The sequence below is a fragment of the Mauremys reevesii genome, linkage group 1, assembly GCF_016161935.1.
Source record: "Mauremys reevesii isolate NIE-2019 linkage group 1, ASM1616193v1, whole genome shotgun sequence".
In the NCBI taxonomy this organism is placed as follows: Eukaryota; Metazoa; Chordata; order Testudines; family Geoemydidae; genus Mauremys; species Mauremys reevesii.
The window spans coordinates 288449837-288465276 of record NC_052623.1 but is presented as its reverse complement, the minus strand read 5'-3'; the positions used below and the strand labels follow the sequence as shown (position 1 = coordinate 288465276).

The window sequence follows — 15440 nt, the reverse complement described above, 5'->3', positions numbered from 1 at the left end:
TCTAATTTAACGTTTCTGTGACTCTCCTCTGAGCAGATCCGTCACAGCCACACAGCTGCTCCTATCAGACCAGTCCTCGTGTCTCAGTTTTCTCCATCTGCTCCATGCTGCAGTTTGGCTTTTGTGGACTTGGCCACATCAAGTTCCTGCTTCTTCCAGCATGTTCCTGTGTCATGGAGCTGTTCAATATCAGGATTGCAGACAAGCAACATAAAAAGATACTACAGCCCATAAGTGCTAACCTTTTGTATAGAGTCCCACTGAGTCCTTGAAACACAGGTACTGGTCAGCGCATTCCCCTTATCCTTGCATGGATGCTACTATAAACTATCGTGGGGTCTGAGATGGTATAGAACTAGCCCCAGAATTGAGGAGCCACAAACATCTCTTTTGCATCTCCCTCACCCGGGTGCACTCAGCACTAACTGGGTAAAGGATTCAGCCCTATGCCTTTATCAAAAATACAAAGTGATCTCCTTTCTTCTGTAGCTGCTACTTTTGAAAGGAGTACTCTTCAAACTCTGGAGAGAAATATATGTATTTTTAAAGAGATCCGTTTTCCTCTGTACCTGTAGTAATTAGTATGTTTCCCTCTTTCTGGGACATTGATTCTAGTCAATTCCCCACTGTATGGATTACTGGACATCGCTTCACTAGAGAGAGAAAAAAACAACACCACCTTTTTCTGTTGATTCTTTTCTCTTAGTTAGTACATCCCACAATCTGACTTTCCCTGGGAAAATTTAATCAGTTGTTCCATAACTTGGAGCCAGTTGTTTGTTTTCATGTTAAATATATAATACTGTTTTTACCTATGAAATTTGAAGAGCTGCCCAGGAAGCTTTACGAGAATTCATCTTGCGGGGAAAGCAAATGGGTGGGACCAATAAAGTAACTGCTGCCTATGAGTGACAGCTTTGAAGACTCCCCCAAAACTCCTGGGCAGGACACAACACTACTGTAGGGATTAGCAGCCATAGGGTACAGTAAATGAGAGAAGGAAAGCTAAAGGGTAAGTAAAATTTTCTTTTGGAGTGTATCAGTTTCACAATTACTGTATATGTTCCACTGTGCTGCTGATTAGAAAAAATGGGGGAAATGTGGGTGTAGATGGGAGAAAGAAGGGAAAAGGAAGTTGGAGCATATAGTTAGTTTTAGGAAATATAATGTACTATCACTCTGTTCATTTCAAGCACTGCTTCAGTAATGTTAATAATTACTGGAAATAAAGCTTCCATAAAATATAATCAAGGACATTTCTTCATTTAAAACACTTCTTGCCCAGTGTTCTTATTACAGTATTAATTATCTGGCATTGGAATGCATGACCCTTATTATAGACATTATACCTGCATCTCTGAGTATACTATAATGTGATTACCCTTTTGATTGTTTGGAATGTTAACCTTTGGTGCATGTGTATCTTTTAAGCTCCAGATGTTGTCCAGAATGTTCAGTGTACTGCAACAAGTTGGCAGTCGATTCTAGTGCACTGGGACCCACCTTCTAAGTCAAATGGAGTGATTACACATTACATCATAATATTTGAAAGGAATTCTACAAACATTTCTGCTTCTGATAAGGTGCATACTTTCAGAGATCTGCTATCAAATATTTCTTACCAATTTAAAATAAAAGCTGCAACATCTGCTGGTGAAGGAAAAGAACAGATATGCAATGCCAGCACATTTCCAGAAAAAGGTGACAATTTTTTGGATTTAAAATTTTACTTTAATTTAAATGACAATTGAATATTTAGATCAGTGATGATATTCTTACATTTACTACAGCATCCCAATCCTTTCCCTAGTCAAGTATAATCACAGTTTAAATCTATGATCAGATGATGAGAAATGGGGCCTGCTCTCCAAACCCTGTCTTGAAATGTCCTTGATTGTGATCCCAAGGACACAGGTTATCATGGAATAGCCAATGGAGAAAGTCAGTGAGACTTGGAAGTACAAACGAAGAGTTATGTTCTTGCCATGTTAAGTTTGAGTTCTTATTTTATTCATACTGTATCACCCAGTCCTAGTATGCGTTGGCTCATAGCTAGATTGGGTATGTTTTCATCTTTTTGCTGGTGACCTCACCTGTTGAATATTATTACTGGGAAGGTTTTGTATGAGATAGTGGTATTTCTGCCAGTGACATCCTTTGTTTTAATGTTAAATAGCCAATACTGTGAATTCACTCTTTAGAAGGGCTACCATTCAGAGGTTGTTAATCAATAAAATCATTTAACTTCCTCCAATATTTGTCATCTTAAGCTACCGTTGAAATGAACTTTTTAACACGGGAAAAGATGGCAACCATATAGACAGTTTAGGAAAATTAATTCCTGTGCCTTTTTAATAAAGAGGTTATCTTCACACTTTCTTTTTACTATTATATATTTAATAATGGGGCTACTTTTTCAGTGACACTACTTGCATGAACGGGATCTTTAATTTGCATCTCCAGCCTTGAAAGGCCTGGATACATCCAGAAACATATAAGCTCATTCCCAGTTGGAATATGTTTTTCTCTCTCATCTCTAAAATAATAACTCATTAAAACACATAATATTACTTATTAGTTTCTCTCTGTTAATTGGAACTATCTAATTGTCTTTCATAAATAATGATGAGTCAGATAAGTATGGTGTTAATGTCATATCAGAAATTCTTGCATACAGTACTAGTGGGGATATATTGGAAAGTATATTATAGTGTAACATTTTTCATAAAGTTGAGGTTAATAGGGCTATTCACTTGCATGTGAGGGATACAGGGTTGGTACCCAGTTTGTATCTGCATAAGTTCTGCCTGAATATTAAAGAAGTGAAGTGTAGTTTGTCCAGCTCTGATAGTTCAAAAAAGCTTCTAGTAAGTGACTTTCTAATTCTTAGGCAGACACAAAGCAAATACAAAAATTGGTGGCGAGATATATTAAAGTCTGATTTGCCAGAAGTTTAACAAATTCCTCTTATTCTGTGATCTCTTATTGTATGGACCTGGGAGCTATGCCTATTTTTACTTAATTTTCCATCTAAGAAATACAAAATGTTGGGTTACTTTTTGTTTCTTTGCGATAAAATTAGTGAGAATTCATAAAATGGGATGCCTTTAATGATACTTGAGTGTTGAAAGGGCAGATAATTGGAATTATAGCTGGAAGAATATGGACTAAACAGCATTAATGAAGATTCATTCAGATTCTGATTTGACTGTTCAGTTCAACCATGCTTGTGTACCTTTTCGTATGTTGTTTGTGAACATTCTCATGCCTTTTATTTTGTTCTGATGAATGTATGGGGGCATCTCTGTACTGCATAGGACTGCTGTATTCACATGAAAAGAAGCATATTTGTATCTGAGGAAGAATATCTGCTATTTGTTATTTACTTCTCAGTAATTGTTATGAGTTTTCATATAAATATTTCAGTTATCCAATCAAATAATAGACAACACTTCCACATGACTTAGTTGTGAATGATGCCATGAATGATGAATAGTGAATATTTGAAGTGAACAGTCCATAAACCACCAAAAAACTGAAAATTGTATGTTCAAACTATTTAACAGATCTTTATGAACAATTAAAATATTGGATACATTGGGATTGCTATAGAAATTATTGCTAAACAGAATAAAGAGCTGTTAGCTAACTGATCTACAGTGAATAAGGTTACCTAATTCACTTGGAAAATATATATTTAGAGAATTTACAGTTTCAATCCAACTCCCGCTGAAGTCAATAGAAATATTCCCATTGACTTCCATTGGATGATAACCTTTAAGAGGTGCTCCCCCATCATAACAGTGTGAATTTATTTTAAAAGCGTGTATGATTAGGGTGACCAGATGTTCAGTTTTTAAAGGGACAATCCCATTTTTGGGGACTTTTTCTTATACAGGCGCCTATTACCCCAGCCTCCATCCTGTTTTTTCACAGTTGCTCTCTGGTAACCCTATGTATGATAGGATATTGGAATGTAGTCCATTATTTTATTCTTTGACTGATATAATTTGAGATATTTTTCTCATTTATTTGGGCATAATGTTTTCTCTGCATCTTTTGTATTATTGGGGAAAAATCAATTAATTTATAGATTTCAATGTAGCACCATGTAATGTTATGTGAGGGTTAGGTATTTATTTCATTGAAATGACAGGGCATGACTGAAAACTCATTTAGCTTTGCAACCCCCATTTTAGTGCATTTTTCACATTTTTATTCTTGGGAAAAAAAGTTTATTTTATTAGTTATATTTACAACAGTGCCTGTCCAACATTTTAGGTGTAGAACATTAATGCATTCAAAAACTCAGTAGATCAAATTGAGAATTAAAGGAACTTCCAGTCCATCACAGTAAACTTAAACTTCTTTCCCTCCATCCTTTGCCATTCAACCCTACTCAGACCCTCAAAAAACTTCCACTTGGAAAAACCTTGGGAAATAGCATCTTGTATTATTTTCTTGAAAGTCTTCTAATCTGGACTCTGATGGACCAAGGGTGAAGTGATTACCAACCCCTTCATGCCCTTATTCAGCAAAGCACTTAAGCACATTCTTAATTTTACGCATGTGCTCAAGTCCTCGTGCAGTCAATAAGACTTAAGCACATGCTTAAAGTGAGGCATGATCTTAAATGCTGGGTTGAATTCTGATAGATATAAGCATGTGCTTAACTGCTTTACTCTATCAGGGCTTACACTAGCTATAATTTTACTGGGCGACACTTCTTTTTTAAACCCAAATTTGATTTATTTTGGAATGCCGTGTGCATTATTAATGGGAGATTTGACTGAGTAAGGGCTGCAGGACTAGGCTCTAGAACTACAAAATATGGATTATTGCTCTAAAATAACTGTAGCTCAGACTTGTGTTGTTTAACATTTGGTTTAAATTTTAGCACTTAGTCATATTTACAACAAACTGGTTATTAGTAGGACAATATCTTCTTAACTGTGTGTTCACATGAATTGTTTTCTGATGAGTGGCTACTAAGAATCGAAGATTCATGGCATGGAATGGAAACAGTTTTATAGCTGTTGTCAGCTTCTTATTTATGGTGGTCTAAGATTAGTTACAGAATACATAGCCAGCACTGAGTCACTGACAATGCATTTATTTTTGACATAAAGTGAAATCAAATTTGGTTCAGTGTCTCATTGCATAGTGTCTGACCTTTACATTTCTTGCAAAGACTATTTGATTTTTTTTTTTAACGTAAACTTGTTCATATCTGGGTATTACTAAACATGGATCATGAAGATTAAATTTATGAGGAGATTAGTGTTTGGTGTCTAATCTAGCTTTGCTGTCATGGTAAACCACTTGTACCAGGGTAGAGTATGTTATGACCCACAAAAAAATCTATGAACTTTGTGATAGTTACATTACTTTGTGTTTAAATAATTTATATCGGATATGAAAGATAATATAGCAAGATTTTAGGACTGAATAACTATCCTTAGATTATATCCAAGGAAAGATGCATATTATAATGGGATTTCATTAGGGTTGGGTGAATTTTCAGAGGACAAAAACTACCTTAAATGGTAAGAAAATGTTCTCTAAAAGACTTTCTCTATTTTAAACCTGTTCACGTTTACCAAACTCTAGAGTCTAGGACAAATGTAATAGTCATTGCAAATAAAAATTAAGCATATTAAAGTACCATTTTTAATTCCAAAACATGGAACGATTAAAAATAGAAACTCTTATTATGTTTCATTTGTAAATTTTATATTTTACTCATCCATTCTCACTGTTTCGTCTGCTCTGAAACTTTTACTTACACGCACACTAAATTAAACATACCATTTTCAGCATGAAGAAAAGATATCAAGTTAGTTTGCCAGGCTCTATTTTCAGTGTTATAGTGCACCGTGTAATTTTCCTTACTGTCTCCTAGTATTATTTAATATTTGTATTGTGATAGCACTTAGGGTCCTCAACCAGGTTGGATACCATTGTGCTAGGTGCTGTTCATACATATATAGTAAATGACAGCCCTTGCCCCTGAGAGATCCTATACTTTCTTCTTCATAGATTCATAGCTTCAAAGGCCAAAAGGGGCCATTGTGATCATCTAATCTGATGTCCTTTATAACACAGGCAATAGAACTTCCCCAAAAATAGTTCCTACAGAATATCTTTAAGAAAAACATCCACTCTTTATTTAAAAATTCAGTGTCGGAGAATCCACCATGCACCCTGGGTAAGTTAATTATTGTCACCGTTGAAAATATATGCCTTATTTCCATTCTGAATTTATCTAGCTTTAACTTTCAGCCATTGGATCATGTTAAATCTTTATCTGCTAGATTGAAGAGCCCATTATTAAATATTTGTTTCCCACATAGGTACTTGCAGACTTAACCTTAACCACCCCTTAACCTTCTTTTTGTTAAACTAAAAAGATTGAAATCCTTGAGTCTATCATTATAAGGCATGTTTTCTAATTCTTTAATCATTCTCTTGGCTCTTCTCTCAACCTTCTCCAATTTATCAACATCCTTCTTGAAGTGTGGATACCAGAACTGGACACAGTATTCTAGCAGTGGTCATACCAATGCCAAATGCAGAGGTAAAATAGCCTTTTTGCTCCTACTTGAGATTCCCATTTTTATGCATCCCAGGTTCACATTAGCCCTTTTGGCCACATTGTTGCACTGGGAGGTCATATTCAGCTGATTATCCATCACAACCCCAAGTCTTTTTCACAGTCACTGCTTCCCAGGATAGAGTCACCCATCCTGTAAGTTTGGCTTATGTTCTTTGTTCCTAGATTATACATGTACATTTAGCCATATTAAAACACGTATTGTTTGCATGAGCCCATTTTACCAAGCAATCTAGATTGCTCTGTGTCGGTGACCTGTCATCTTCATTATTTACCATTCTCCCAGTATTTGTGTCACCTTCAAACTTTATCAGTGATGAGTTTATGTTTTATTTCAGATCATTAATCAAAATGGATAAGGCCAGGAATTGATCCCTGCAAGACCCAACTAGAAATATATCATTCAATTATGATATCCTGTTTACAATTACATTTTGATACCTATCAGTTAGCCAGATTTTAATCCATTTTATGTGCCATGTTAATTTGATATCTTTCTAGTTTTTTAATCAAAATGTCATGCGGTACCAAGTCTCATGCTTTACAGAATCTTAGTATATTACATCAACACTATTACCTTTATCAAACTTGTAATCTCATAAAAAAATCAAGTTAGTTTAACAGGATCTTGTTTCCATAAACCCATGGTGATTGGTATTGATTATATTACCCTCATTTAATTCTTTTTTAATCAGGTCCTATATCAGGTGCTCCATTATCTTGACTGGGATCAATGTCAGACTAACAGGCCTATAATTACACAGGTCATCCCATTTACCCTTTTAAAATATTTGCACATCATTAATTTTCTTCCAGTCTCCTGGAACTTCCCCAGTATTCTAAGATGTATTGAAAGTCAACATTAATGGTCCAACGAGCTCCTCAGCCAGCTCCTTTAAAACACTTGCATGTAAATTATTTGGATCTACTGATTAAAAATGTCTAGCTTTAGGAGCTGCTGTTTAGCATCATCCTGAGATACTTGCGGAATGAAAAAGGTATTATGTGATATGTCAGCCTGATGTAGAGCACCCACATGTGAGATAAAGGTGCTTCTGTGTCCCTTCCTACCACTTTAAACAAGATCAGCATTTGTCCCATAATGAAAAAAAGAATTATTCACTGCTGCCAATCTGGTAGCTTCCATGATTTACTTAAAATATAACGCATTCAAATAATTGCAGAGTGAGATCATGACACAATGTTTTCTGAAGAGCTCCTTCTGTTACAGAAGTTCATTTGGTTCCCATATTTACATATGCTCAGTATATTATGTATTAATTTGTAGATTCCCCCATTATCAGGTGTGTCTAACTACAAGATAAAGTTAATGAGTTCTAAGTTGCTTGTTCACCTGACCTAACAAACACGGTGAACTCTTTGCTGCTGCAGCTTTAGATTTTCTCTTTATTATGGAAGGTCAAAATAAATGTCATTGATTCTTTTCCTTTAAGCAGATAAATCAAAACCAGTAGGGAATTTTACAATACCAATTACTCTTTAGGGAATTCTACTGTTTCTACTTACTAGGGAATTCCATAGCACAAGTCAAATAAAGAAGCTTTATCTTTAAAAAAAAAATCATACACACACACACACAACCCTTAATGCTGGATTAACTGCGTAAAAAATGGTGACAAAATATGTGCAGAGCTAAATTAGAAAAAGTTTGCAAGTCACATGCATTACTTGTTTAAAAGTAAGTGTCCAAAGTATGCTGCTTACTATAATGACCCAACCCTTTGAAATGATGAGTATTCTCAATACCCATTGAAATAAATGAGTATTGAGGGCAATCAGCATTTTACAGGACTAAATCCACTGTGTGTGTTTTACAGTTCAGGAAATCCATTTCCTCCTCTGTATGTAATTCTCAAACCTTTCATACTGTGTTCTTGAGTGAGCATATTAAATGAAGGGTATGATCCTTCTCCCATGATATATTCCAGTTGACTTCAGTGGAAATATTATTAGGCTTGTAGGCCTAAATTTTCAAGTGCTCCGAACCCACAACTGGGGACAGATTTTCCTAAGAGTTCAGCTCTCACTTAGGCAGCTAAACAAAAACTAGATTTTCAAAAGAGCTTATCAGCAAATGTTTTGAGGTCTTTTCAAAATCTGACCCTAGCCGTGGGGGTTAAACTCTTAAAAATCTGTCCATAATATCAGATCAGTGACAAAATCATGGGAAAAATAAAAGCTAACATTTTTTACATTCTTATGTCAGCAAATTAGCATCCAGTCCAAAAAAAGAAAGATATCATCGTTTAGGGCTAGATTGTGATGCCTTACTCATGCTGAATGGTACCTTATACCATGAGTAATCCCAATGATCTCAGTAGAGCTACCTGTAGAGTAAAGTACTACTCAATATAAGCAGGACTATCACAGTTTGGCCCTTAAGAATTCTTCATGAAATATAATTTTATCAATACAAAATCCTCCAAATATTTCTTTTCTTAATTTCCCTTTTTGTTATATTCCAGTATTTATCTATTCCAGGTTCTTCACTTCACTTCTTTTGATTCTCTTAATACCATGCAGCAGATTTATAGGCTGCCATTATTCTTTTAATGCAAACTCCCTGCTAAAGGCAGCTGTTCTGAAAGCAGATTTCTTTTCATTAATTTAGTTAGGAACTAGGCATACCACATTGCTTTTTTTCTTTCCCCGTCCTGCGCAGCTGCAGCCATTGCTTTTCAGCAACCTCTACAGTCAGACCCATCTTCTTTCCTTTCTCGAGCAGATTGGACTTTTTTTTTGTCCTTTACTGCTCTTGTGTCAGCTTCTCCATCATGATTAATAGAATTTTTGCTGCAAAACTCACCTGTCTCTGGCCTGGTCTACACTACTCGTTTAAACCGGTTTTAGGAGCGTAAAACCGATTTAACGCCACACCTGTCCACACTAAGAGGCCCTTTATATCGATATAAAGGGCTCTTTAAATCGATTTCTGTACTCCTCCCTAACGAGAGGAGTAGCGCTAGTATCGGAATTACCATATCAGATTAGGGTTAGTGTGGCCGCAGATCGACGGTATTGGCCTCCGTGTGGTATCCCACAGTGCACCACTGACCGCTTTGGACAGCAATCTGAACTCAGATGCAGTGGCCAGGTAGACAGGAAAAGCCCCGCAAACTTTTGAATATTTCCTGTTTGCCCAGCGTGGAGCTCCGATCAGCACGTGTGGTGATGCAGTTAAAAATCAAAATAAAAAAAGAGCTCCAGCATGGACCATGCGGATGTGATCGCTGTAAGGGCAGGCAAATCTGTTCTATCAGCGCTCCGTTACAGAAGACGAAATTTAAAATCATTTTTAAAAATTCTCCAGACAGACGCCATAGCAGGGACTCAGCGCACTGCTGCGTGACAAGCATAACGGAAAGCCAAAGAATCAAATGGACGCTCATGGAGGGAGGGAGCGGGGACTGGAGGACTCAAGCAATCCCACAGTTCCTGCAGTCTCCGAAAAGCATTTGCATTCTTGGCTGAGATCCAAATGCTTCTAGGGTCAAACACAGTGTCCGCGGTGGTTCAGGGCATAGCTCGGCAATTTACGCCCTCCCCCCCCCCCAGAAGTGAAAGGGAAAACAATCCTCTCTTGACTCTTTTACATGTCACCCTATCTTTACTGAATGCTGCAGATAGACGCGATGCTGCAGCAGTCAACACCAACATCCTCGCTCTCCCCCCCCCCCCGCCATGGGTGGCTGATGGTGCAATATGGCTGATATCCACCGTCATCATCAGCCTTTTGGCACATGGTGCAGTGCAAAAGGACTGGTAACCATGCTGACTAGCATCCAGTGAGGTCGACCATGGGCGCCTGTGTAAAAAGCTCCTGATTTTTTCCTGGTAGATGGTGCAGTATGGCTGGTAACCGTCTTCATCATAGCAACAGGGGGTTGAGCTCCATCAGCCCCCGCCCTTCGTGTGTAAAGAAAAGATTCAATTGTCCCTGGACTAGCAGCGGGATGCTGGGCTCCTCTCCCCCACACTGCTTAATGTCCTTTCTGGACTATCATAGCGGCTGGAGGCTGCCTTCCACTCATTTCTCACTAACAAGTCACTGTGTCTTATTCCTGCATTCTTTATTACTTCATAACACAAGTGGGGGGACACTGCTACAGTAGCCCAGGAAGGCTGGGGGAGAACGGAATCAACAGGTGGGGTTGTTGCAGGAGCACCCCCTGTGAATAGCATACAGCTCATAATTTCTGCAGGATCTGACACAGAGCAGCTGTGCTCTCTGGTTCTATGATACACTGGTTCTCTAGTACACTTGCCCCATATTCTAGGCAGGACTGATTCTATTTTTAGATACCAAAAAGGAGGGATTGACTCAGGGAGTCATTCCCAATTTTGGCTTTTGCACCCCCGGCTGATTTCAGCCAGGGGCACTTATGACAGCAGCAGATGGTGCAGTGCAAAAGGACTGGTAACCATGATCATCTTATTGCCAATTTATGGCATGGTAGATGATACAGTATGGCTGATAACCATCTCTGCTGTCATGCAAAAGCAAATGCATGCTGCTGTGTAGCGCTGCTGAATTGCCTCTGTCAGCGGCATCTAGTACACATACGGTGACAGTCACAAAAGGCAAAACAGGCTCCATGATTGCCATGCTATGGCGTCTGCCAGGGCAATCCAGGGAAAAAAGGCGCGAAATGCTTGTCTGCTGTTGCTTTCCCAGAGGAAGGAGTGACTGACGACATTTACCCAGAACCACCCACGACAATGATTTTTGCCCCATCAGGCACTGGGATCTCAACCAAGAAATTCCAAGGGGCGGGGGAGGCTGCGGGAACTATGGGATAGCTACGGAATAGCTACCCACAGTGCAACGCTCCAGAAATCGACGCTAGCCTCGGACCGTGGACGCACACCACCGATTTAATGTGTTTAGTGTGGCCGCGCGCACTCGATTTTATACAATCTGTTTTGCTAAACCGGTTTATGTAAATTCGGAATAATCCCGTAGTGTAGATGTACCCTCTCTCTTCATTTTGGCCTAGCTTTATATGCCAATTTCATCAGCCCAGTTCCTTTGCCTGCCTCACTCTGTGGATGTTTGATTCACATTCGGGTGCTTGTTGCATCTGGAATTTGCTTCCACTTAGGTTCTTAAATAAAAGCGTAACCTGAAAGCAGTCCATAAGCTTTGGGGCTCCTGATTAGCATCACAGCCTGGTGAGAGTAGGGAATTTAAGGGACTTGGTTCTTGGCTTTGAAGTTTGGCCACCTTTAAACACTGCAGGATGAACTTAGAAATTCCTCATCCCTGCACCAATGCAGATACTGAGTTCACTAGTACTTCACAGTCAGTGAGCTCCTCTGGCGTAGTTGTTGGAACTAGGGATGCAGGGAGTGCTGCCACACCCTCTGGCTTAAAGTGGTTTCCCTTATATACAGGGTTTACAGTTTGGTTCAATGGCTCTCAGCAGCCACAGTAAAAAAATTGTTCCAGCACCCCTGTCCTCTGTTTCATGGTTATGAATTCAAAAGCTACATAGAATGAAAACAAACCCTTCATATTTTAGACTGCTCCATATTCCTTATTGTGTAATAATGAAAAAAATATAATCAGGAAAGAATATTTTTCTTAGGTAAATACTTGAATAGATTGAACACATTATAATGAGGCTTGTGATGTATTGGGGGATTTAAACATGAGATTAGTATCAAAGATCTAACCAGCTAGTCAGAACACAACTCTGGACAGTTAATGTCCCAATGTATACCATAACTAACATTCTTTTCTTGCTTTTTATTTATATAGTGGCTTTCTGGAGGCCAGTGAAGGTTAATACAATTACATTTAGATGTGTATTAAAACAGAAACATGTCTATGGGAATATATATGCAGACCTTTGTTACATATCCGATGAAAGCATCAGATCATAAAGGATCATTCCTGAATAATGCAATTTGTTATCTGAATAATTTTACTGTGAACATTGATCACTTCATAGTTGAATCATGTTTAGAAAATTTAAACAAGCTGTATGATTACTCTAGGAGGCATGGAATGGTTTGTTCAAATTAGTACCATCTGTGGATAGAAAAAGTTTGGGGAATTTTAGTCATTCTTGAAGAATGAAAATCTGATTCTTCATGCTAAAGTAACTATAATCCTGTTTGTATCTGTAACCTAATAGTGTAGTTGTCTTGAAGTTGTCTAGCTGAATGTGCAATTCATCAAAGCAGAAGGTACTGTACCATGGAGTGTCACTGCTGATCACTAGTAATTGCCCTCCGAGTACCTGCATTCTCTTTTTGATGTGCTCAGGACTCAGCATCTTTTCATTTATTCTAAGCGACAATGACATTTATATGTGATTTTCCCATTTAAATGTATTTGATGAGATTAAAATGAATTAAACTTTTTAACTAACATTTAAATCCCTTTTTAATCAACTGTTTAGGCATTGCGGCAGAAAATTGATTTTCTGTGTTTTCTGCTGCCTTACACTTTATTTTGCAGGGCAGAAACTAGACAAATTTTCTACTGAAACAGGCCCGTAATAAATTGGAAATGAGATGAAATAAAAATGAAAGATACTGTATTACAGTATAAAATATCTATCTACTACTGTGTATACCTAAGGTGCCTATCATCCTGGGTATCTGAAAGGATTTATTCCATCAAAGAGACAATTTTGATCTAGTTTTATTAGGTCAAGGGTATTATCTTCCTGGAAATATATTTAATTTGTAGTTCACTCAAACCATGAAGTGTCTTTTTCATTATTACTGCTACATTATTGGACTTAATTATGCTTTTATGGCATCACCCTGAACCCTTCAGGGGGTGCAGCATGCTCTCCTCTGCAAGGCCAGTCAGATCTGCTGGCTGGAATATAGGGGGGTTAGGCTGGGCCAGAGCTTCCTCTTTGCCTCTCCCCTGCTCATTAGAAATGTAGGGACTGAAATTGTGGCCCACTGCCACATGGAAGGAAGAGGACGAGAATCCTTACAGCATTTCCCCCACCCCTTTGTGCACCCAATCTGCCCCATTATTATTAAACCTGTTTCTGTACCTTAATTTATTCTGTCTCCTTTGTCCCAGGCAGATCTTTGTATACCTTTCCTCCATCAGGACTTTTAATTTTTGAGATATTTTATGGGCAAGTGACTCTTTAGGCTTTGGCTGGCTGCTTTAATAAAATCTCATCGTTAACAGGGCTCCTCCCAGTGAGAGAACCCCAGAATACATTGATCCGAACTCCCCAGGAAATCTTGGAACTCATACAATTTGATTGGCAGCACTTAATCCACCAGAGATTGCTAATCCTGCTGAGATTAAAGGACCTGATTTAAATGGAGGTTTATTCCATGGAGTGCTTTCAGGATCAGACTCTAATATAGTTTTCAGTAAATATAAGAGGTCACTTGTAGATAGAGAAGATGACACTGGACCAAGATGTTTCTGTCCCAGTTTCTGTCAACTCTCATGATTCTGTAGCAAATATTGCAATATTTAGAGTTTTTCTATACACACGCACGCACGCACGCACGCACACACACACACACACCCCAAATTTTGGGGGCCTGATCCTAATTTTTGAATATTTGTAGTTAGCAATTTTGCAATCCTGAAAGGTTTTATTTGGGTTCAGTTTCAAAGGGAGACCTAGTTATTTTATTCAAGCTATTTTATCCATCCCCCAGAATCCATTCCTAATTTTATAATTTCAGTAATTGAACAAATCAGACCAATATTCTTTGCAGTGTTTTGAATATATACTAATAACTTATCTTCAAATATAAGACACTCATTTGAAAAAAAAAAATTTTAGGAAGCAATTAGTATTTTTATTGCACTCATTGAGCCCACCTCAGCCCTAATTTCAACACTAATAAAGAAAAGGTCATAATAAGACCCCTGCTGTATACAATATGCAGTGTGCGGTACTCCCATAAATGTCCTACATTGGTAATCTTCTGCTGTGTTTTTTTCATAAGGGGGAAAAAATAGGATTGCACCTGTAACCCATATAGGTAGTTCTCGGTCTGATTTGTTTTTAATGTACTATAAACGGCTTTGCTTCTCACTAAGAAACAGAGGGAAGAATATGAACTTTAATTTTGATGCTATGGAGTATTATAATGATTACAGCCTTTGTTTCTTTCAGAAGATTCTATGCTTCAGAGAAGGCTCTTACCTATATCACATTACTAAAATAGGATGAAATTTTGCCCCCATTGAAGTCTGTGGAAAAACTCCCATTAACTTCAATGGGGCCAGGATTTTGACTATAGTAATTAATGGTACAGCACTAAATTATGCAGGTTAAAAGATTAAATAAGAAAATTACCATGGCCAGAAAATGATTTTTGTTTATATGCTTGTTGGCTTGAATGACCACACCACACTTTAAGCAGAGGGTACTTGGCTGGCTGGCCAAATGAAGGGAATAGTCCTTTATGGTAGGGGATGTGGGGAGATGAAAACTACTGCAATGGGTCAGCCTGGTCACTGACTCATCCCCTAGGAATGCAGGGTTTAAAAGGGGCAGCTCTGCTCCTGAAGCTTCCCTTTTACACGGAGCAGGCTGAGGCAGGACCCACCCTCTCTGCCCTTTAGGTGGTAAAATACCAGGTTTGGTCAAGACCTGCTGTGGGCATTACACTAGCTGCCCCTTTTTTAGGGGGTCTGGGAAGGAATTTTCCCCCTACCACCATATTGGCTTGGGTGCAGATGGGTGGGTTTTTTTGCCTTCCCCACAGCGGGTGCAGGAAGGGCTTTGTTCATGCATGACATGAAGGGCAGTAGGCCATATGTCACAACTCATTATTTAAGTGTCCAGTGCAGGTACACCAT

At 38.2% G+C, this 15440-nt stretch overlaps 1 protein-coding gene across 8 annotated transcripts in view; it reads left to right on the top strand.

Moving 5' to 3' along the window:
• The window catches only part of PTPRQ (protein tyrosine phosphatase receptor type Q), a 203947-nt gene that overhangs the window by 128425 nt on the left and 60082 nt on the right, over window positions 1–15440 (top strand). For all 8 annotated transcript variants that reach the window (XM_039521013.1, XM_039521014.1, XM_039521015.1 and 5 more), the window contains one exon: window positions 1432–1701. In XM_039521013.1, the coding sequence (XP_039376947.1) occupies window positions 1432–1701 (270 nt within the window). The remainder of the gene's footprint in view (window positions 1–1431; window positions 1702–15440) is intronic.